At 46.3% G+C, this 22,330-nt stretch overlaps 1 protein-coding gene across 1 annotated transcript in view; it reads left to right on the top strand.

Moving 5' to 3' along the window:
• LOC136763411 (forkhead box protein O6) overlaps positions 1-21,226 on the top strand; it is a 32,248-nt gene extending 11,022 nt beyond the window's left edge. Inside the window, exon 2 of the mRNA XM_066717410.1 lies at positions 17,134-21,226. Coding sequence (XP_066573507.1) covers positions 17,134-18,603 — 1,470 coding nt within the window. The 3' untranslated portion in view covers positions 18,604-21,226. The remainder of the gene's footprint in view (positions 1-17,133) is intronic.
• Positions 21,227-22,330: the final 1,104 nt, after the last annotated feature.

Genomic DNA, 22,330 nt, shown 5'->3' with positions numbered 1-22,330 from the left:
TAATGGTTTTCTTTTGTTGCATTCACAATGGAGCATTTTTCTGTCTGTACTTGTACTGGGTTCACAAATCACAGAGTATTTAGTCCCCTAGAGATCAGACTGTCTCAACGTATTCTGTGAGCCGGCCCTGAAAGCTATTCCCAGGCAGGGTTCTTGAACTGCAGCAGAATCATATGACTGTGCGCCTGGGTTTTAAGGAGACTTTGAGATTCTTTTTGAACTTTGGCTCCATTTGGCCTGGCTTTGTTGGCCTTGTTGCTCATATCGTATTGATCGAAGAACCTTTTACAGACGTTTCTCATAAAGATCCCTGAGAATTGTCTACCACAACACTGCACCTCTCGGTGGGTGTTCTACACGTCAATCTGTCTCTTTCTCTCTGCCCCTTTCTATTGTGCCTCCTATCTTCAGTCCTGTATCTCCACTCCCTTCACTTTGTCTCCTGCTGCTTGCCTCCGCGGCTGGCTTCTGTGCCCACCCATATGCCCAAAACTGTGTTTAACCTGTCTAAATACCTAAATGTCAATAACCGGCTGAATTACACCGATCAGCCATAACATTATGACCACCTGCCTAATATTGTGTAGGTCCCCCTTTTGCCGCCAAAACAGCCCTGACCCGTCGAGGCATGGACTCCACTAGACCTCTGAAGGTGTGCTGTGGTATCTGGCACCAAGACGTTAGCAGCAGATCCTTTAAGTTCTGTAAGTTGCGAGGTGGGGCCACCATGGATCGGACTTATTTGTCCAGCACATCCCACAGATGCTCGATTTGGATTGAGATCTGGGGAATTTGGAGGCCAATCAACACCTTAAACTTGTGATTCATCAGACCAGGCCACCTTCTTCCATTGCTCCGTGGTCCAGTTCTGATGCTCACGTGCCCATTGTAGGCGATTTCGGCAGTGGACAGGGGTCAGCATGGGCACCCTGACTGGTCTGCGGCTACACAGCCCCATACGCAACAAACTGTGTTGCACTGTGTGATCTGACACCTTTCTATCAGAACCAGCATTCACTTTTTCAGCAATTTAAGCTACAGCAGCTCGTCCAGCCTTCGCTCCCCACATGCATCAATGAGCCTTGGCCACCCATGACCCTGTTGCCAGTTCACCACTTTTCCTTCCTTGGACCACTTTTGACAGGTACTGACCACTGCAGACCGGGAACACCCCACAAGAGCTGCAGTTTTGGAGATGCTCTGACCCAGTCGTCTGGCCATCACAATTTGGCCCTTGTCAAAATCCTTACGCTTGCCCATTTTTCCTGCTTCTAACGCATCAACTTTGAGGACAAAATGTTCACTTGCTGCCTAATATATCCCACCCACTGACAGGTGCCATGATAACGAGATTATCAGTGTTATTCACTTCACCTGTCAGTGCTCATAATGTTATGGCTGATCGGTGTAAGTCTTTAGATTGGGGGTACAAATCGCATTCACATTCTTTATAACATGGTATATATTATCCCAGTATTATCCCTCCATAATACTTGGCCTCAAACAATGATTAAGTGTATGCTATTAACAGCAGGTGAGTTGTTCTCAAATGTAAACCCTTTTGAAGTTAATAATTCAGTGTTCAGTTCAATTATTATACATTTATCAAGTGCCATTTTGTATACATTAAAGTAAAGTGGTACCACAGGCCTCATAACTCTAGAGGCTAATGTGGTTCTTAATCTCTGGCCTCTTCCAGGCACAAATGGTGTCCTTTTTGGGGAAGCCGCTGACCATATTACAACATAGTGTTCTTAACGGGGTGTGCGTTCTACGGCTGTCTCATTGCCTCCCTCCTCAGATGAGGTCAGGAGTGTTTTACTACCCTGCCCGTAATAGTTCTCAATAAATGGTGGTTTTATTGCCCGGAAATGAAAGAGAACTCTGTTGCGCCACGCTTTGAGTGCGGGCACCGAGGGAGCTGTAGTGCGGTGCCAGGGATGGTGTGCCAGGGCAGATCTCAACTTGGTTCCAGGATCTGGTGCCAAAGCCAGGATGGTGGGGGAGGAGGGGTGCCGTGACAAAGAGAGGGATAAAGTGTGCCAGTATGAAAAACCTGCTGGGCACAACTTAGAGTTCAATGAGGAGTTTAATAGGCAATCCATTATCCTCTAATAAACGGAAGGGGTAAATGCAGATTATGCGTACCCTGCCTGGAAAGTTGTTAGGATTTATACATAATCCCTTCTATATACACAGAATGGACACTTTATTTAAATCTGTAAATTGGGATGGAATACTTTATTCTGACTTGCCCCAAACATATTAATGCCACCTAGATGTTTAATTAAGTCTGATATTGTTTGCAACCTTACCCATTGTCACTGAAGTCTGTGGGGTTGGCACACTCTTGTGTAATGAAGACACAAATGGAAATGATTCTTGCCATTCTCCTTCCAACAGCTGCTGAGTCTGTGTGTGTCAGTGTTTCAGTGTTTGTGATTGTGTGTATGATTGTTATACTGTATGCTTGTCTGTGTGCTCGTGTGTGCATCTGAATGTTCGTGTGTGTGCATGTGTGTGTGCATGTGTGTGTGAATGCGTGTTTGTGTGTCTGTCTGCTCGTGTGTGTGTCTGAATGTGTTTTTGTGTGTGTGTGTGTGTGTGTGTTTGTGTGTCTGCTCTGATAGGCCCAACAGGAGTCTGAGTCTGGGGGGAATATCTCTCGTTAATAATTCAAACGAGGCTCATTAGCATGGCAGTGCAGATTTCTCCCTGATTTCACCTTAATTGGAGGCAGACTGCTCCATTCAGGCACCATGTAGTCACGCAGTGCAGCCTAGTGCAGACGGAGAGCTCTCTGTGCACCAGGTTGAAATAAGTTCCCTCCCTTCCATTTGATATGCAAGGCATCCGTACGTGATGTTCCTCTACCCCAAGAGCACCCTGGTCACCCTACGTATGACTTTCCTCTATTGCCTCTTCACAAAACTATAGCATGATGATGATAGCACCCATCTCTTCTCGCTCCATAAGTTTTTTACTTTTCTGAGTCCTCAATCATATACTGCAGTTCACATCCTGAAACAGAGTATCTCAGCCAACACGAATCGCTCGGCGCGAAGGATCCGACAGTTTAATACATTCAGTGATGCAACCGACAAAATCAGCGCATGTACTGTGAGATTCTGGGAGAACTGTATCGCATATTGTAAATTTAATCAACTTTGTTGAAAACTTCATTAAAGAGAGCAGTTTCAAAATAAATAATGAAGTAATTAATTATACTGAAACCCAGGGAATGACCCCTGGAAAGTGACGGGAATGAATCGGTGTTTAAGCATACATTTATAATGCTTCACCCTGCATGCAAGACTTCTGGCAGACTGAGACGTATGTCTGTGCATCTGTGCGAGAGGGATTTGGTGCTTAAAGGAGTAGTTCATTTCATGGACATTGTTCCAGTTAATTTCTAACCTGCTGCCTATTCGGTTTTAGTTTTCATTTTTTGTGTGATCCCTGTTTATAATTTGTTATGTGGAAGGGCTGATAACTATTCCATAAAAAAAAATAAAAAAAAAATAAAGGCTTTTAAATAGACTTTTGAAAGCTGGTAGCTGGCAAGTGTGTGGGAGGAAGCACATTAGTATCCTGCCTGGGGTTATCAAATATCCACAGTGCAAAATTGGGATGTTTGGTCTGTGGAGGTAATGCGCTCATGGTGGGGTTGGGGGGAGACTCTGCGATTCACATCTCGGGAGTGAATGTACAACGTGATAATTTGGGAGGAGCCAACAATCTGATTCATAGTATTTCTGTGTCTTGGTGACATAGATATATTTTAAACTAGAAAATACTACTGACCCTCAATTCCTTGGCATACCCAAAGAAAGTTAACTCACATTGGCCAAGGACAGGGAAGTATAGTTAACATAAAATGAAAGAGAGGGGTGTCCCAAAATTAAACAGTACTGGAGGATGTCATATAGTGCAGTGCTGGTGAAAGACTGAATGCAGACAGATTATATGAAACTCTCAAGGCTCAGTTATAGGATGTATTGATGATATACATACATATGTGTGTGTGTTTATGATACTCCTATGAGTCACCCCTCAATGCTAATCAAGTTTAAATATAGCTGCAGTTTGGTCTTAACTCATTGTGATTTGTGTGCAAGTGTGTGACGTAGGGCTCGGCTGGGGAGGCCGTGCGAGAGTGAGGGTGATGGCGCAGCAGGATTCTCCGGAGTGGGACAGGGCAGGTCTTGGTGGAGCTCCAATCTGTGTGTGTCAGTTTGGGGAAAGTGGGTCAGGATGCAGGACTGTGTATTTAGTATTCTGCCCGTGTTAAGGCTTTTTGAGACTGCCGAATGCTAGACCCTAAATGAACCCACTGCTATTTCTTTCTCCCTGTCTGGCTCTCTCTCACACAAATGCGCTTGCCAATGTACTGGAGCCATCTCTCTCTCTCTCTCTCGCTCTCTCAGGATCACCCTCTCCTACCATTCCTTTTCTTGTTGTAGTCTCTCTTGATTCATCTTTCCTATCTCCCGTATCTCTCTCTCACACAATCTTGTCTTCTCTACCTGTCTGTTGCTCTCTTTCCTCCTATAAACTCTCTCTCCCGCCAACTCTTCATATTCTCTCTCTCCCCCTCGCATCATCGCCTGTCTTTCACCTATTACCTATAACAGCCTCTCATCCCACCATCTACTACCCCCCTGGCCTCCTTCCCCCTAGTAAACTCCCCCAGTCTGTTTCTGACACTCTACCTCGCTCACCGAGACAGACTTTTGTCGACTAACCAGATGTCGAATTCACAAACGATTCCAAAAACAGGCGTTTCATGGCAAAAATCAAAAGGCAGTTCGATCAAACGAGGGACTTTGTCTGCGAAACCAAGTTCTGATGTCTGTCAGATTGTATGAGAGCTGAACAATATTGGCGCTACACAACCCTGCTCAGTAAAAGTGGCTGCACATAACAGTAAAAGATGGGTTCCAGCGTGACAAGACCATTCAACCTGTCATGCTATCTTGGCAGTGAGTAACTTATTGATCTGAGACAGCCGTCGAGCGGGAATAAAATAAATAAAATGTTTCTAATTGCTGGCTTCACAATGTAGACTCTCAAACTGCATTCATCTGTCATTGACTTCTTCTAGGGCTCCTGCTTAAAGGGGCATAGCGGCGCTGTGAAGGAAATAAATCAGAGCATATTTAGTCATGTCGAGATCAGACTGTCTCCGTGTATTCTGTGAGCGGCTTCTTAATGCCGTTCCCTGGCGCACTTCTAGAACAGTGGCGGTATAATGTGCCAAGAAGATGGGATTAGAAGAACTGTTCCCTTTGGTTGTCAAGCTTTAGCATTGCTGTAGAAGAGTAAGAACACGAGAGAGGTTAATGTGGGAGACCGTTTGGCGGCTTCGCACTGGCCTGGTTGCTAGTAGCTCATTGATCTTGGATCCCCCTTAATCCATTGCTTGAAAGATCCCAGTGAACCAGCTCCCACAATTCTGTGTGGCTTGGCTTCGGCCCCAAAGCACTTCAAAAATGAATATGTGGCTGCTAATTCCACCCTCCCCCCCCACCCCCCTTTACTCACCCAAACCCCATCTCCTCCCTCCCTGCTCACAGACTTCCTCACGGTCCATGCTTACCAAACGCCTGAATGAAGAAAGAGAGGAAAAGAGGCGGAGGGGGATGTATATCGGTAATGCACACGCCCCGTTGCATGAGGCTGACCCAGGGGCTTTATGTGATTGCGCAACACTAAATTGCTTCCCCTGCAATCAGCTTTGCAAAGTCTTTTTCAATCCATGCAATCCAGGGCAGAAGGAACGACACAAATTCCGGCAGAACGCACAGATATGCAATAAGTAATAAATGAAATAAGAGGCAAAGGCAGCTGATAGGATTAAGTCATTTTAATGGTGTGGGTGCCTAGAGAGGGCAGGCAGTCAAGCACAGGAAGTAGGTCAGTGTGAGTTTGTGGGCGGGCACATTGCCAGCAGTGGGGAGGGGGGAGGGGGGAGGGTGCCTGGCTGTGTGTGATGTGTGTGAGTGCCCCTAGGGCAGCCAGCGCTGGGGGGGCACAGCTGAGACACACAGCCCTGCTGGGGAGGGCTACATTGAGGGCACACCACTCCATCACAGCCAAGCAATCTCTCTCGCGCACTATTTTTCTTTCTCTCTCTCTGTCTCTTGAGTTCTACCTTTCTCTCTGCCCTGCAATTTCTATCTCGTTCTTGCACCATCTCTCGCCCCCTCACAATCTATCTTTCTTTCTTTCTCTTATCCCCTCTTCCCCCTTCTAATTCCCTCTCACATGTTTGCGGTTTGTCCTGTAATAATGTGTAACAAAATATCTATTCAGAAATGAGCATCCTGTCTATCCGTCTGTCTGTTCTACTGCAGCATCAGCTTTCTGTCTGTTGAACGCCACGTTTGTGTCTCACTTTTTATAAGGATAATGTAGCATCAGTACATCTGTCTCTAAGCTATACTGTTTGCCACATAATGTTTTACAGTGGGTCTTCACTGTGGGGGGAGGGAAACTGAGAGAGAGGGGGGGATGGTGAAAGGAGAAAAGAGACATAGCGAGTGAGTGAAAGAAGGGATGCAGGGACTTCAGTAGAGAGAGATTGAAAAACGGACTGTAAAAAGAGAAATGGGACTGAGCAATGGAAGAGATCGAGTGTGAATGCGCAGTATGGGCATTTCCCAGGACAGAGAAAGGAAGAGATGAAAGTGAGATGGAGAAACAATAGAAAATAGACAGAGAGAGTACAAACTCGAAAGAGGATTCTTGTGTGCAAAGTGATGAGAGAGGAGTGATCGAGGCACTGGAGATGAATTGAGGGGAGAGGGCAGTGCATGCAGTACAGTACAGTGCATCGAGCGAGCGGGAGCGGGAGTGGGAGAGTGAGAGGGAGATCGGGGGGGGTTGTGTCTGTGTGGCCGGGTGATTGCGTGACTGAGTGGTGTGCTCAGTGCGGTGTGTGTAATGTTCTCAAGACGGATATTAACAGGCGTGCAGCCGAACTGCCTCTCTCTCCCTCTCTCCCTCTCCCCCTCTCCCTCTCTCTCTCTGTCTCCGTTAATGAACCTCGTGTCCTGGCGCTGCCTGGCTGAGTGATGCCCACTGACAGCGGCACTCAGGCAGAAACACTGGGGCCTGCCCCCAGTGCATCTCACACACACACACACACACACACATGCGCATGCACACTGTGGCTAAATCAGTCTCCCCTTTAACAGGGATTAACTTTAACATTCTCCCTGTTTATCTTATCTCCACAAATAACACTATACATAGTTTGTTTTTTTTCTCACTTTTTTAATTGTTTCCTTTTTCTGTATATCACTGTGATTCTCAGATTGGAAGTGGTTCATTGATCCAAAATCTTTGGAAGAAGACGTGAAGGCTATTGTTATGTTGATGTTGTAGTTGTGGTTGTTGATGTTCCCCTCTCTCCAGTTGATTGGCTTCCACTATATGCAAAAGTAATGTGGTGGTTATTGCAGAAACCCAGAATTCACTGTAAGGAAGGATGGATGACTGTGTAAGTGGCAGGCTGTAGCGGCCCACTTCCTGCGAGTCTTGGGCATATCCACAGGCATGAGTTCTTGACGGTCCGCAGCAGACCAGCTGCAGACACCAGGCTCAATCAGACTCCACTCCTCAAGGAGCACAGATCCGTATGCTCCACTTTCCACCCAGAGATCTCAGTCCCTTAATTAAACTAATTGGACATGCTGAGCGTTTCTTTGTTTTAATTGCTACGTCTATCGCAGTTGGTGTTTTCAAGACAAGGCTACAAGTTGAAAGTCAAGGATGTACAACGCTGCCCACTCAGTGAGGTCCAGACTGGAAACGAAACTGTAGAGATGTGCCTTAAACAGAGATGGGTTGCAATATTGTCTTTTAGTTTGAAGTCAGTTCCACCTACCTGCAATCTTTCAAAGCTCCAAGCAAGAGAAGTGTGGTTCCCTTATGTGTTGTCTCTGTTATAGCCTACAGATTTGGACATACATTTGTGATCCCTTTAGATATAATACGTGTGCTTTTTATGTATTTATTTAGTAAGTTATTAAGAAAAAAGTAGAATATGACTTGTCACAGTGTTTCAATACACCTACATGTTTTCTTTTGATTCGTCTTTATTTCTCTTTCTCTATAATCATGTTTGGGTGCCACATAAACGTTGGCCACAGTTATACTTTTCCTTTTGTCCAAAAAGATGTGGAAAATGTTGTCTCTGCTTGTAGGTTAGAAATCTAAATTTGTTGCATGCTTCTCCATTGATAATTTGGGAACATACAATGGCACATATGATTTTTGTTGTTTTTGGAGAAACAATGCTAACTTTTGAGAAGTGTTCTCTAGCTTTTGGCCACTTCTCTCTCTAACATGATTCAGACCTTCAGCTCAGTCTTGGGGTAGGGTGGGATAGGAAGCACTTTATTGAGTTAGTGCAGAGATAGCGGGACATATCTCTAATTAAGTTCTCAGGCGGCAGTTAAGACTTTAAAACGTGATTCTAGCCCCCATACTCCCTCGACCACCCCCCTCCCCTCCCTCTGCACGAATTACCGATTCATGAGGCTTCTCTCATTAGGATTTAAGTTTTACTTAAGCGACGGGCTTCAAAAGTCTGCGGTTGAAGCTGCTATTAATATTTCATAGTCTCCCGTCGAGGAGCTGAAAGCGAGTCGCCGCGCCTCGGCAACAAAGTCTTGCTTGCTTTCTCTCTTCTGCCGTCTACCTCTCGCAGTCACTCCTCTTGCCGCCAGACCCTAACTCAAACTGACTTAATTGGGCTCTTTTCGAAACGGGGTTTGCTAATCTGCCGTTCCCTTCCTGCACTCTTCAGCCCCCGACAGAACAGAGGAGCGCAAAGAGAGATGTCTCGCCTGGCATGAACCTGTGTGGGAGAGAGCGCCGTGACCATCACCCTCCACTGACACACTAGGCATCTGTCAGAACCAGAGTCCAGAAGACTCCTAGCAAACACATGCATAAGTAGAAGAAAGAATAAATGGTATAACAAAATCACAATGTGGGATTATTGAGGGTTTTACATTTGACCTTTTGCCTAATGTGAAACCATAAGCATTCTTCTGCATTCTGCTAGTGGGCTTCCACATTGACACCATTGTTAGTCTGTCTGTCTCTCTGTGAATACAAAGAAAAAGCTTCATTTCCCGTGCTGTACCTTCTTTGTGGAGAGAGAGAGAGAGAGAGAGAGAGAGAGAGAGAGAGAGAGAGAGAGAGAGAGAGAGAGAGAGAGAGAGAGAGAGAGACTGACCTCCCATTGTCTAGGCTTTGCCTGTTGTAGTCATGGATGATTAAATACATACAACATATAGATAGATTCCAAAAAAGGTTTAAAACGAGAGGAAGCCATTCAGTCTATGTTGCATCATCCAGCATGGAAGTATATACCCTTCACAGTACATACCATGGCCATGCCGTATCTGCTCTGTGATAAAGCTTTCACCGTCTTCACATTGAGTATATTAGCATGATCTCTCTTGCTCTCCTTCTCTCCCTCTTCCAAACTCCGAGGACTATATTTTCATGATAGATTATTGTTTTTTTGCCAAAGTACATTGAGTACAAGTTAACAAGAAATAGCTGGAGCTCAAAGAGTGGAAACACTAAGAGAGTTCACATCAGGCCATGTGAGGTGTATGTGTGGTGGTGGGGGAGCTCTGTTAATGTTAACTGGCATTGCTCAGCGTATTGGACCGAAGCCCAAGGAACCGGTTGACAGCCACGTTTGGTCACACACTGACAGAGACATAATAAGATGGAAGGGCAAGCGCACTGCTGTATATTTCCACAAGGGCTCTGCGAAAATTGGTCTTTCAAAGATGTTTTATTGGCGTAGCTTTCCCTCTCCCTCATTTCACACTAAAGGGAGCTTGTCTGCCGAATAGATTCTCGCTCTCTCTTTTGCTCCCTCTCACTCCTTTTCTTTCTCATTCTCATTTCTCCTTACTCATCTTGCAAACTCCCTCTCTCCTCATATTCTGTCTCCCACTCTCACACACACCCTATATCTGTTATTCTCTGTCTTCTGCTATGCCCCCCCCACACACACTTTTTCTGTCTGTCTGTCTCTCACATCCCCAATCCCCCCCTCCACCACCCTACTCCTCCTCAGCTCTCTCTCTCTCTCTCTCTCTCTCTCTCTCTCTGTAGTCTGGTCAGGTCTCTTGGGGAGGGATAGTTGGCAGGAAGCAGGCTGGCTGCCATGGCAACAAGAACCCTCCCTCTCCCGCAGGTCTCCTTAGCAACCGGTAGCTTGGCATTCCGGTAATGAGCGTGCCCAGTGTGCCAGGCTGACAGACCAGAGAGAGGCGTGCGAGGCGTTTCTGTCTCTCTCCGTTTTTCTGTCTGTCGGAGACCGTGTGTTAGATTGTAAGTGTTTCTGCGAGTGTTTCTTGTGTGTCCCTCAGCCTGCTTTGTGTGTGTGTAGGCTTGTGCAGGAACATAGTCGCCCGTCTGTCTGCTGATCTTGTATGAGGTAGAGCGAGGTGTTCTATTGTACCCTGCAATTGAAATAGGCCTCATAAGGGACAATCGTCACGAGTGGAAAATCCATCTCAAACTGAGAGGGAACATATTTGATGCCAACATATATTTTCCATGGGATGTTTTAGGCCACGGGAAAATATTCCAAATTGGTTGTTCTTCTTGAGTTACAGAATAAGACAAATGAGCTTGCAACACTTTTTAAATTAGCATCAGGGATGCGAAAGAAATTTGGCAAAGCTGGAAGCGGAGTCCTTACGGATAAGCTATTACAGAAGCAAGAGCAGACTCCTCCTTTATTGAATGTTACCTGCATTCCTCCCGCATGTACATGATAATACACATCGACTCCAGTCATTATTCAATTCTGTACCACACATACATCTGCTCTGCTTGCAAGACCAGCCTCTCTCTGCCAATAAGGGACATGTGCTGTTCTCAGTTTCTCTCTGACTGCATGGCCACCACGACGCATTTGTGACACTTTGAACAATGATATACTGCCCAACTTCAACAGAAATGTATGACAATGGCACATACATCTTCCAACACAATAATGCAGCAAGGCAACAACATTGGGAGTGTTACATAGTCGTTCAAGGAGAAGAAGCTGGCTGGCTCAGAATTACAATCTCGGACTCGCAGGACATCTTTCGGATGAACTGCGAATCAGGAACCACAGGGTCTGGCTCCTCTCTCTGCCCTAGTACCTACACTGATAGGGGAATGGCACAGTATTCAGACCATTGTTCAAATACTCTTGGTAATATAGAGTGTAGTTCCTTGAGTCTCAGACAAAATTTTACAGACAAAAATGTCTTTATTATTAATCATCATCATCATCATCAAAGACAGCAAGCCCCATAAAGATCTGTACACTTGTTGTGTGTTGTGGATCTGTATGGAATCCACTGTATATTCCTTCTGACAATGAACGTGTGTCGTCTACATGTCTGTGTGAGTGTGCGTTGTTGGCAGGCCATGGCCGTGTTGCCGTGTTGCACTGTTCCATATTTAGTGCCCGGTGCATGCGGCAGACTCTGTGTGCCATGCCTGGTTCAGAACGCGAGAGCAGCCTGCGCCCTCAGGGCTGGGCAGTGCTGGCACTCGGTGTGTATTTTCCGATCCCCTGCCCGCTCTCAGATGCTCGTTAATCTGCCAGCTCTATTTTTATCTGCCTGTGGCAGCCCCCCCGCCTTGTTGTGCAGCGAGCCCCCCGCAGGGCAGTGGCTGCAATTAGCGCCCTGTCAGCCTGGCACCGCACCCCCCCACCACTGCCCATCTCGCAGGCTGGCACAGGACTCCAGACACTCAGCCTAGCCCATAGGCACAGAAAGCTCCACAGGGTGCTGGCAGGGTGAGGAGCTGTTAACACAGGAGTGCCTGGAGCCCATCTGCAGGAGAGTGAAGGAATCCAGTGGGCATCAGAGGAGTGGACTGTGGCCTTCTCTGGTCAGGCCGACTCCCATGGTGCTCCCAGTCAATACAATGCGCCTCTTATCGTACCGAGCAGTGCTTTAGCTTCGAGAGAACAGCTACTCCCTTACGAGTGTTTTTTGGCACTGGCCTGCCATTGTCTCACAAGCACATTCGTAATGAATTTTTTGTCGGGTCCTTTTGTTACTGATCAATTCAAATCAGGTCAGATGCCATTTTAGAGAGCTCGCCATAGTCCATTCATTTGCAGATCGGGTTCCTGTCTTTACCGATGGTGTTTTTGTTCTGCGACAACTGCCCCTTGCGCAAGACTTGGGATGGGAGGGGCAGTGGTAAAGATTGAGGCGTAGGCCTCTGTGAGCATCACTGTGATCATACGGTCATCATTGTACAGTGACCCCATCTCATTTGTTTAGGCTGATCCACCCTGAAGACACACTGTCTTGGAGCAGCCTTCCATGGGTAACAGCATCTCCACTTGGAAGCTGCTCTGAATATCATGCTGCTTGTTTTTCTGAAAAGACTGGCCAAGGATTTATGATTTTAAAAAATCGTAAAGATCAATACGATAAAGATTAATAGTCCCCAGAGTCTGTGTGGTTCCTGTACACTCCTCTGAACTGGCTCTGAGAGACTGGAGGGGCCCCAGCGGGGCGCAGGGTCTTGTGTTATTCTGAAACTTTCTCACAGTACCCCCTCCCCCGCCCACCCCTGACAGACATGGCAGCCTGTGCCGCCCACACAGACAGCCTGCCCTGGCATCACCCTCACTGAGAGTCAGCCCAGCCGCACTGACACAGACTGTGGGCATTAGGGGGAGGGGTGGCATCATGCCAAGCTGGCACCATTGCTCTACCCTCACAGACTGGCAAAATTGCTGCTTCTGTGTCTGTGATGAAAACGCTGCCGGGCGCTGCTTATCATGCTTGGCACAACTGTTGCAGTGGTTATCTGATTGTACAAACTCCCCAGTGATAAGTAGTTTTAGTTTGACTTTTTCTGGGGCCTAGACTGTACTTGTGTCCCTTGATGGTGCTGTTGGACTTTATGGGAGTGTGATTTGCAGAGGTGGGGAAAAAATAAAATCCTACACAAACTCACTTAAGGTGTCCAGTACTGTCATAATTTCTGGTTAGGTTTTTACATATTCCAGCAAAAATCTGCTTCTAAATAAACTAAGCGTACAGATTAATTAAATGTTTGGGGTGTTGCTGTGCTCTTTCCTGTCCTTCCACTTGGGGAATAGGTGCTTTCAGAAATTAGTTTCAGCGGAATAAGCGTTTAGCACATTCAAATAACAATCTAGGCAAAAAAATAAAAATCCCCCAGAACACCAGTAATAACATACTGGAAACCTACAATGAGGACAGGACTCTGAGCTGCCAGTTTATTCACAACATAGAATCGCAATGATCCTAAACACAGCAGCGACTGATTTTGAATGATCAAGTAGCAATGGATCCAACAATTCCAAATTTTAACCCCTCTTTAAAAACACACACACACACACAAACGTATGTGTATATATATTAAAAATCAATGTCTATCCAAAGTCTGTCTCATTAATTCCCCTCAGTGTTTTGAAGACCTCAATGAAAAAGCCTTCCCCCGCTGAGACTAAGTAGATTTTGATCCCATCTTACGATAGTATATGAATTGAGAGAAATTAGCAAACAATATACACCAACTACCAGGCTCACACACGAAGGCAGTCTATTGTTCTAACTCAACGAGTGGTGTAGATTAAGCTTTCATCTTTTAGCAGCAACAAAAGAAAAATTGCCTTAAATTAGCACTATCTGCTGCATTTCTCTTAATTGCACTTGAGTAGTCCAGCTTCATCTCAGCACTTTTGCCACACATCCTTCCACTATTGGCCCTGTTGTGAAATCTGGTTCGGCCATGCTTGTTGGCTGTAGGATATACAATATGGTTTGCTGACTGCGTGCTACGTATCTCAAAGTGCCACAGAAACCCTGCTGTGAATTAACCATGCAGTTCTGAGTGTGGTCCCGGGTGTCTGGATCAGTTGAATGCAGCAGATCTGGGTGAAAGGAGCTGTGTATACCTTTGTAACTGAACCAACCAATCCTGTACTGCCCAGACTTAATATAGAATCCAGGATCAGTGAATGGAAATTAAGCGAATTGAAGGCTGAGATTACACTCACTAGGGACCAATGTTTGTAAAGTTCACAACTGAGTGACACCTCTGTATATTGTATATTTTCCAAACTCCATTTCCTTACATTTTGCAATCTTTTTCAATGTCTTTTGTTTTAGGGGGAGGGGCATATTTAGGTTAAATACAGTAGATTAATGTTGTGCAGTAATTATGCCTTTCAGATAATGTAGTGGTTGATTTCGACAGACGTAGACTTTAGTTTTCATGTAACATTAATGACTCTGTATTTACGATGGTCATTAGTTTAGTGAAGAACTCTGCGCCGGCCATACAGCTGGTCAATGAGACGTCCAGAGTGGTTTCGACCTTTTAGGAGTAGACTGTGTTTGCGAAGTGCATCATTCACTGAAACAGTGTGTGGGGGTTGTGCTGCCCTTAAAGCACCAATTTGTATTGCTTTTAAGAGCTTGTTTCAGGTATTGAGTGATTGATTGGCTAATTGAATTGCATCTTACTGTTTACAAAAAACGATGTGAGTAGACCTGTTTTAAGAGCAGCAGCAGTTCTCTCTCTCTCTCTCCCACCCCCTCCCCGGATGAGCGAGTTACTCTCCCTCCTGCATACACCCCCCCCACACCCCTCTTTCAGTGCAGTTTTGGAGACACCCAGCTGGGAGTGCCCAGAATTAACCAGGATTAGCCCGGATTCTCTGGGATTACCTGGGATGGAGTGGGATTAACTGTGATTGCCTGTTCTGGGGGTGTTAGGGCCAGAGCTAACCACACTGTTACTAACACAGACACAACAGAGACGGCAGCACAGTTAGAGAGACAGACTCTGTAGTTCTCTAAACTCTCTCTCTCTTTCTCTCTGTGTTTTTCAGAGATTCATATTGTTAATTCAACTATAGTTATTTATCAGTGGTATCGTTTCAGAGTGAAAAATGTAAAGGTTCAAGTGAAATGAAGGGATTTAATTTTGTGGGGGTGTGTGAACTTTAGATTGCCAAGAGACAGAGACATACTGAGCAACAACATATTAAACAAGCTGGTAAAGCTATATAGCTAAAGAACGACACTAGCGTCAGCTCAGCCTTGCACGTCAAATGTAGCAGTGGGTGATTTATGCTAAAGATGTGTCATTAAGTCCTATTATCATTCCTGACACTTTCGCAGTAGTATTATTACGAATGTCAATTTACTCGTGACATCTGCCAAGCCATAGAAAGGAATGCTCTGACCACACTGTGCACAGATCCCGAGCATATTTCAGTGCTCTGAAGCTGTGGCCGTTTGCACGGACTCCTGGTGGTTGTCTGAGTCTTTACTGACACATCTGTGACGCGGGGGTCAGTACACCATACCGCAGGAGCGAGGAATCCAAAATATCTCGCTATGAGCCTTTAACACTCCCATGTGAAATTGTGTAACTAGTTCAGTTCTCCAGTCCAGTCATTTACAGTGTCAGTCGTGTCTTTGACTAGTTAAGGAAATGCTCTTGAGCCTGCAGTAGCTTGAGTCGCTACTTCTGTAGCGCGGGGTAGTAGGTTAACCTTGTTGGGCAGGGGCATTGCAGAGGCCCGTTACAGCATGCGTATCACAGAGCTGAGATCTTCCTGATGGGAGGGACTCAGACTGACACACTGGATGAAAGGCAGTTTCAAGCTACCTGCTGCATCAAACAGCATCTTTCTTTTCTTTTCTCTTTCTGTTCCTTTTTCATTTATTTTTTCTTTCTGGTTTACTGCGTTGCCATGGAAACCTCCAGCTGGAGCTGACACTGTGAGAAGCCTTTTAAAGGAGGAGCAGAGTTTGGATCACCTGATCTGTCTGCCTCTGTCGGGGCCCTCACCCTCGAGTCTCTGCTGGTTTCTACCTCCGAGTGTGCCTCGCTGCGCTGAGTGGCTATTTCAGCACAGAGAAGATTTAGGAGAAATAATAAGAAAAACAAATGATCCTGGGTCGCAGTGTGAAGGAAGGAATGTGTCGGAGTTGAACAGTCAGCTGTAGGGCGGGACATACTGTGTGCACGGCTCCACTGGGAATAATATTAGAACAATCCTTTACAAGCAGTTTTTTTTATATTTATTTTATATTGAGGTGCAGAAGGGGGCAAATTTGATACTGGAGCAAGATAGCTTTGGAAGGTGCTGTGATGATCCGACTCTAATTTAGGATGGAGAGAGAGAGAGAGAGAGAGAGAGAGAGAGAGAGAGAGAGAGAGAGAGAAATTGGGGCGCTCAGTATACTTAACCTTACACACAGCTCAGTCTGCCTGATGCCCACTCTCTTTTCCAAGAGCCGGATGGCATCTTGCCAGGCTGGCACCAGCTTCAGAACTGCTAAGCGAGGCAAGACAAGGCAGGGATTAGTTGAAATCCACACCGTTAAAGACCGGGGGCAGGAGAGGCGCTGACTCTGCCACCTCTTGGGGTTCATGGACTCGGTTTGGGAAAGGTCAGGGGCAGGCCGGCTGCCGATTGGGGAATCCCACGTTACGAGTTGGGCAGGTATCAGTCTAATCCATCTGATCTTTCTGTGCATTGAGATTGTTGACTGGATTCCCTTTTTTTGTAAGAAAAAACTAAGCGTACAGGGGTGTCCTCTGATGTCCCAGTCCTGTCACACCCGCTGTTCTTTTCAGCCCCATATCAGCTGATGCTATATAAAGGTCTGCATTTTCCAAGGCAGAGGTATCACTTTTACTAAATACTATGTCATGTCTTTCTGTTCTTGGCACTGCTGCAAAGCACTTTGAGATGTAGCCCACCGAACATATTAGAAAGTATCTTGTCATTATTAATTGGCCAGACTGTTAGGAGCGGATTCCCACAGACTGTCTGAGCAGGAGGTGTTTCATAGTACATTAAGTATCTAACGCTGTAGTAACTGCCTCAGTGATCACCTCAGTGTCTGACTGCACATGCTATCACTCTCAGATACTGCTGTACACCATTTCCTAACAAACTTCTCTTTTTCTCATCCTCTCCTTCTCTTTTCTCTCTCCTCTATTTCCTACCCTTACCCTTCCTCTTCCCTCCTTCCCACTTTGCTCCTCTTCCTCCATCTCTCTCTCTGTCTCTCTCTGCAGAACTCGATCCGGCACAACCTGTCCCTGCACACTCGCTTCATTCGTGTGCAGAACGAGGGCACGGGCAAGAGCTCCTGGTGGATGCTGAACCCAGAGGGGGGCAAGGCAGGCAAGGCCCCCCGAAGACGGGCAGTGTCCATGGACAACAGCACCAAGTACCTGAAGAGTAAGGGCCGGGCCAGCAAGAAGAAGGCAGGGGGGGCTGGAGCGCTGGGAGTTGGCGTTGGAGTGGGATTGGGCGCTGGGCTGCATGGCTCTCCTGAGCAGGGCAGCCCCGCGAGCAAGGGTGCTGGCGGTGGGGCCGAGGAGTTTGACACCTGGACGGACATTCGGTCACGGGCCAGCTCTTCTGCATCCACACTGAGCGGCCGGTTGTCCCCCATCCTGGCTGAAGGGGAGCTGGAGGAGCCCGAGGAGGGCCTGTCCTGCTCAGCCTCGCCCCACCTCTACCCCAGCCCCTCTAGCGCCCGGTCCCCTGCCTTGGGGGCCGGCAGCCACTGCCCCTCTGTAGAGCTACCACAGCTGGCAGACCTGACTGGGGCTATCAGTCTGGAGGAGAGGCTACTGGAAGAGAGGTATGCCCCCCCACCGCGGCTCAAGCGCCCTGGCTTCCACTTCGGCCCCTCCAAGGGGCAGGGCACCTACTGCGGCTCTGTGTACAGCCCACCGGCTCTGGGCATGCTACGCCACCACTCTCCCATGCAGACCATCCAGGAGAACAAGCCTGTCAGCTTCCAGGGGGCCATGCGGGCCTATTCAAGCTCCAACGCCCTGCAGGACCTGCTCACAGGGGGCCCCCAGTATTGCACCCGCATGGGGCAGGATGCCGATTCTCTGATGGCTCAGTCTGGCACTGGGGTGGGCTCCCACAGTCACGGCCACAGCCACAGCCACACTCACAGTCGTACCCACTCACATAGCCACTCCCAGCCCCAGTCCCACACTCCCAGGGTGAATAGTGGACTCCTCCAGCCCTATAGCCTCAAAGCTCCTGACTTGTACAGTCCCCCAGCCCACGCCCACCTCCCTGCCTCAACTGCCCTGCCCCCCAACCCTGCTGGCATGCTAGGGATGCCCCAGGACTCCTGCCACTTGGCCACTGCCCCTCACCCACGCCACCCCCCCTACCCAGGGCACCACCAGAACCTGGCAAACTCCCCACATGGGCACTATCACCCCCAGAGCAGCAGCTACCACCACCACTACCACCACCCCCACCACCCTCACGAGAGGCTGCCTGCAGACCTGGACTTGGACATCTTCCATGGCAGCCTGGACTGTGATGTGGAGTCCATCCTCCTCAATGACTTCATGGACTCGGAGGAGATGGACTTCAATTTTGACTGCGCCCTACCACAAGGAGTGGGCATGGGTATGGGCATGGGAATGGGCATGGGCATGGGCATGGGCATGGGCAGCCTGACTGGGCCCCCCCAAGCCCACAACAATCAGAGCTGGGTGCCCGGCTGAGCCCCAGATAGACCCAGAGACAGAGACCTTCCCCCTCAAGGCTATGTAGTTGGCACTGGATGGCCCCACTTCAGTTTTAAGGTCCCCAAACTGAGGTGTCCAGTGTTCTGCCTGGCTGAAACCCCTGAGCAAAACAAATAAATAAATAAATAAAAAACAATGAAACAAAAACAACATCCTCCAGCCCATGGCTCGTCTCTTGCCCCTATGTGTTCCTCCTCTTTCTCACGATGGAAAAAAAAAAAAAAACCTGTGAAAATGTACCACTGCGCTTCAAACCCCATTGTACCGTTGTGTTTGTATTTTGTTCTGTTTTTTTGGTTTGTTGGTTCAGTCGTACGCTGGGAATCTAAAGAACTACCACCACCCTCCACAGTGTCATCGGCCCCATCTCCTGTCAGCCCTGAATTCTCAAGCACTTTATATATAAATCATATCGAAATGTTGGGAAGCTGGCTCTTCTGAGCCATATATATATATATATAGCACTGTATGTATGCATACAGTCATAGACAAATGTTTGCACATCATATTTTGTGCAAAATCATTTAGGCAAAAATGTTGCATAATGTCACTTTAATATGCACAGGCTGTTTTTTTTAACTTCATATTTATGAAAAAATAAATCTCCTCATTGAGAATCAGAAAATCTCTTGGCTGGGATGGTGCTCATATTTTTGGCCAGGGGCTGTGCAAAATCCTTTCTCCAACTAGTTTCATGCGAGTGAACTGTGTGTCTGTGGCTGTGACGATCGTTCCTTATAGGCAGATCAATGTGCTCGACTGAAATTCAGCGTCTTGCTTTTAATCTTCAACATGATGCAGTAGTGATGCATCATTATTGCAAATTTAATGCAGCACTTTTGGAACCAGTGGCTAGATGTGCTGAGTGAGGGGACTGTGTTACTGTGGTAGAACTGTGTCCAGAATGCTGTCAACTGGTACTGTCCTGAAGGTTGGAAATAAGTCTGAAAATCAGAAAACTGCACAAATTTCCATATTCTTCTTTTGAAGATTTACTTTTCTTATACCTAGCAAAAAGTAAACACACTCAAGAGATGCATTGTCGGTGAACTTTGCAATCTGAGGGCATTGTCCTGCTATTGCATTGCTGAGTGTTGTACCGTTTGTTAATTCGGAGGCAGGGAACCTTCATACAATCGCACAACCTGCCACCCTGTATTTTAATTATTGAATTGACCAATCAACACTTAATTGGTCCTACTGCTGAAAATCAGTGTCACAATTGGGATTGTAACTTGCTATAAAATGGATGTGGTTACATACCCCTGAATTAGTTTATAATTTGGCCAGGTTGACTATTTCTGCAAAAATGTCCAACTTACATAAAGCCTACTCAAATAGACTAAGGGGAAGTGATGTGGGGAAGAATATCAGTGTTGCACCAGCCTAAACTGACAGTGCCTCATCAGTGGGTCAGGGAGCTTTGTGTTCATTTGTGATACTTTGTAACCCATCAATCAATTGTAAAGGATTTAAGCTCAGCAACACTGCTATACCTCCTATGTAATTTCCTCTGTTCAGATTTATATTTCCCAAGCTAGTTGAGAGGTCACATAATCTGAGTGGAAAGAACAATGAGACAACCTATTTAACAGTACATACAGTGAGACTGTAGATAACTGGGAATTGCAGGTGATGTGCACTAGGTTTTCATATCAAGCAAAATAATCAGCTAGTGGATCATAATCTCTGCAAAACATGGTTCGTCTTTCGTATTTCCATGTTTTTTTATTTATTTATCATTTCTTTGTTTGGTTTTGTCATGTAAAATGAGATATTTTGCCCGTTGAGATAATTTTTTGCAGTGCTTGTGTTATTCCCCATGAAACGAGCGGAGGTTTTCTCTTCCAGACTGTGATTTCTATTGAACACCACACTGTGTCAGCTGTGACCCAATGGCTGTGGCTGCTGCTCCAGTGTTCCCTCACCCTGGGGAAATCCTCTCCCGAGTTCTAACGAGCACAACTGAGAGAGAGAGTCCGTACCTCTTCAGTGATAATGAAGCCCTAACGGTAGTCACTCAGGAAAGAGTATTCCCTAAATATTTCCCAAATAGAAATGCAAATTTTCTATTCTAAAATGTTTCACCCAGTTCCACCTTTACAACACACGTGTGTATGGTCAGGTCTGAGATCTACATGATCTGATTCTATATAATTAAATTCCTGAGGTTCCTATCTCACTTTCAGTTGAGCTCCTGTGTGTGGCACACTGGTGTACAGAAATCTCAATGGAAAAACCTTGAGAAAGACTGCCCTGTTATTTATATATATACATATTCATATATATATATATAAATATTTATTTATTAATTAAAAGATGGGTCTTTATCTTCCTAAGTGTGGTAGCCCCCTTTGTACTCTGACTTCCACATCATATCCTGTGTTTATTACTGGATCACACTTCTCTTTCCCTTAATGAGTTTTTTTTTATTTTGTATAAAATCTATATTGAGGAGAATATTGTATAATAGTTTTTAACAAAAAAAAAAACAATTTCAATGTTTTTTTCTTTTTTCTTTCTTTTTCTTTCTTTTTTTTTCTAAGAGAATGTATCCGATCATCTGGTGACTGTTAAATAAATGAAGAAAAAAATAAGAGATGCTGGCTTGAGAGTATATGTGTGTTTATGCTGGGTTAGGTGTGTCTGCACTGTGTGAATGTGTGTCTGTGCTCGTGCAGCACTCAAGTGAGTCGGTTCCCCTACATAGCTACCTATTTCTCTCCGAGAACAGGTAGCACTGGCAACGTTTTTCTATGGTAGTGAATTAAGTGTTGGCTACCATATGTTTTACAGTTTGAGAGTTGGAAGAACAAAATGGAATTAAGTCACTTTACAGTTTCATTGCTATGTCTGTGTGTATGTATAATGGTGTTTGTGTGATTTGGAATATGTGTTGATCTTTCTCACTGTGTGTGTGTGTGTGTGTGTTATATGTGCATGTCTTTGTGACTTATTTTCTCAGAATTTTTGCAATTCATGCCTGTGGTGGGGTGTATGTCTCTCTCCTTCTCTAATAAGGCTTGTTATCTCTTCTGATGCTGTAGCATGGTCACAGCTGTCAGTGTCCCAGTGGAGGTGATTCCACAGAGGGACTGAGGATCTGCAGTGCCATACTGTGAACCCCCCCTCCCACCCCCCACCCCAAGAGAGGGCCCACTGGGCCCCCGCCTTCCCCTCCGGCACTCACACACAGCACTTCTAATTGACTCCCATTCTGTCTGTGTAGATCTCTACAACGGCTGCACAAAAAACATGTTGAAATGTATTGTGCTGCATCTGTGCACCTGATAAAATGGCTGCTTCCCTTCCTTTCATTGGTCAGATGCCAGTACGACACAGGCAAAAGAACGCAAAGCCGTTCAGAGTACGGGCAGAGCAGATCAGGGGCTCCCAGTAGTGGCACTGTCATAGCGAAGGGGTGTGAGCATTCAAACTAATATACCCAGATGAAAGAATTCTAAGCGCACTTTCCTGAGATTGCCATTTCCAAGGCTAACCAGTTACTGGTACAGACATACCTGTGTTTGATTACTTCCCAAACCTGATGCCAGGGAGCATGAAAGGGCTGCAAATGTGCTTTGTGTGTGAGACTGGCCCTAGCTGAGGAAAGGTTCTATGCAACACCAAAATACCTCCCCAACGGCTTTCCCCTCACTGAGGTCTGAGGAGTTCTTCCATATGGAGATACGTGGCAGCAGGG

This window comes from Amia ocellicauda, chromosome 11 (assembly GCF_036373705.1).
Source record: "Amia ocellicauda isolate fAmiCal2 chromosome 11, fAmiCal2.hap1, whole genome shotgun sequence".
Taxonomy (NCBI): domain Eukaryota; kingdom Metazoa; phylum Chordata; class Actinopteri; order Amiiformes; family Amiidae; genus Amia; species Amia ocellicauda.
The sequence above is the reverse complement of the archived record's forward strand: the minus strand, read 5'-3'. Positions and strand labels throughout refer to the sequence as shown.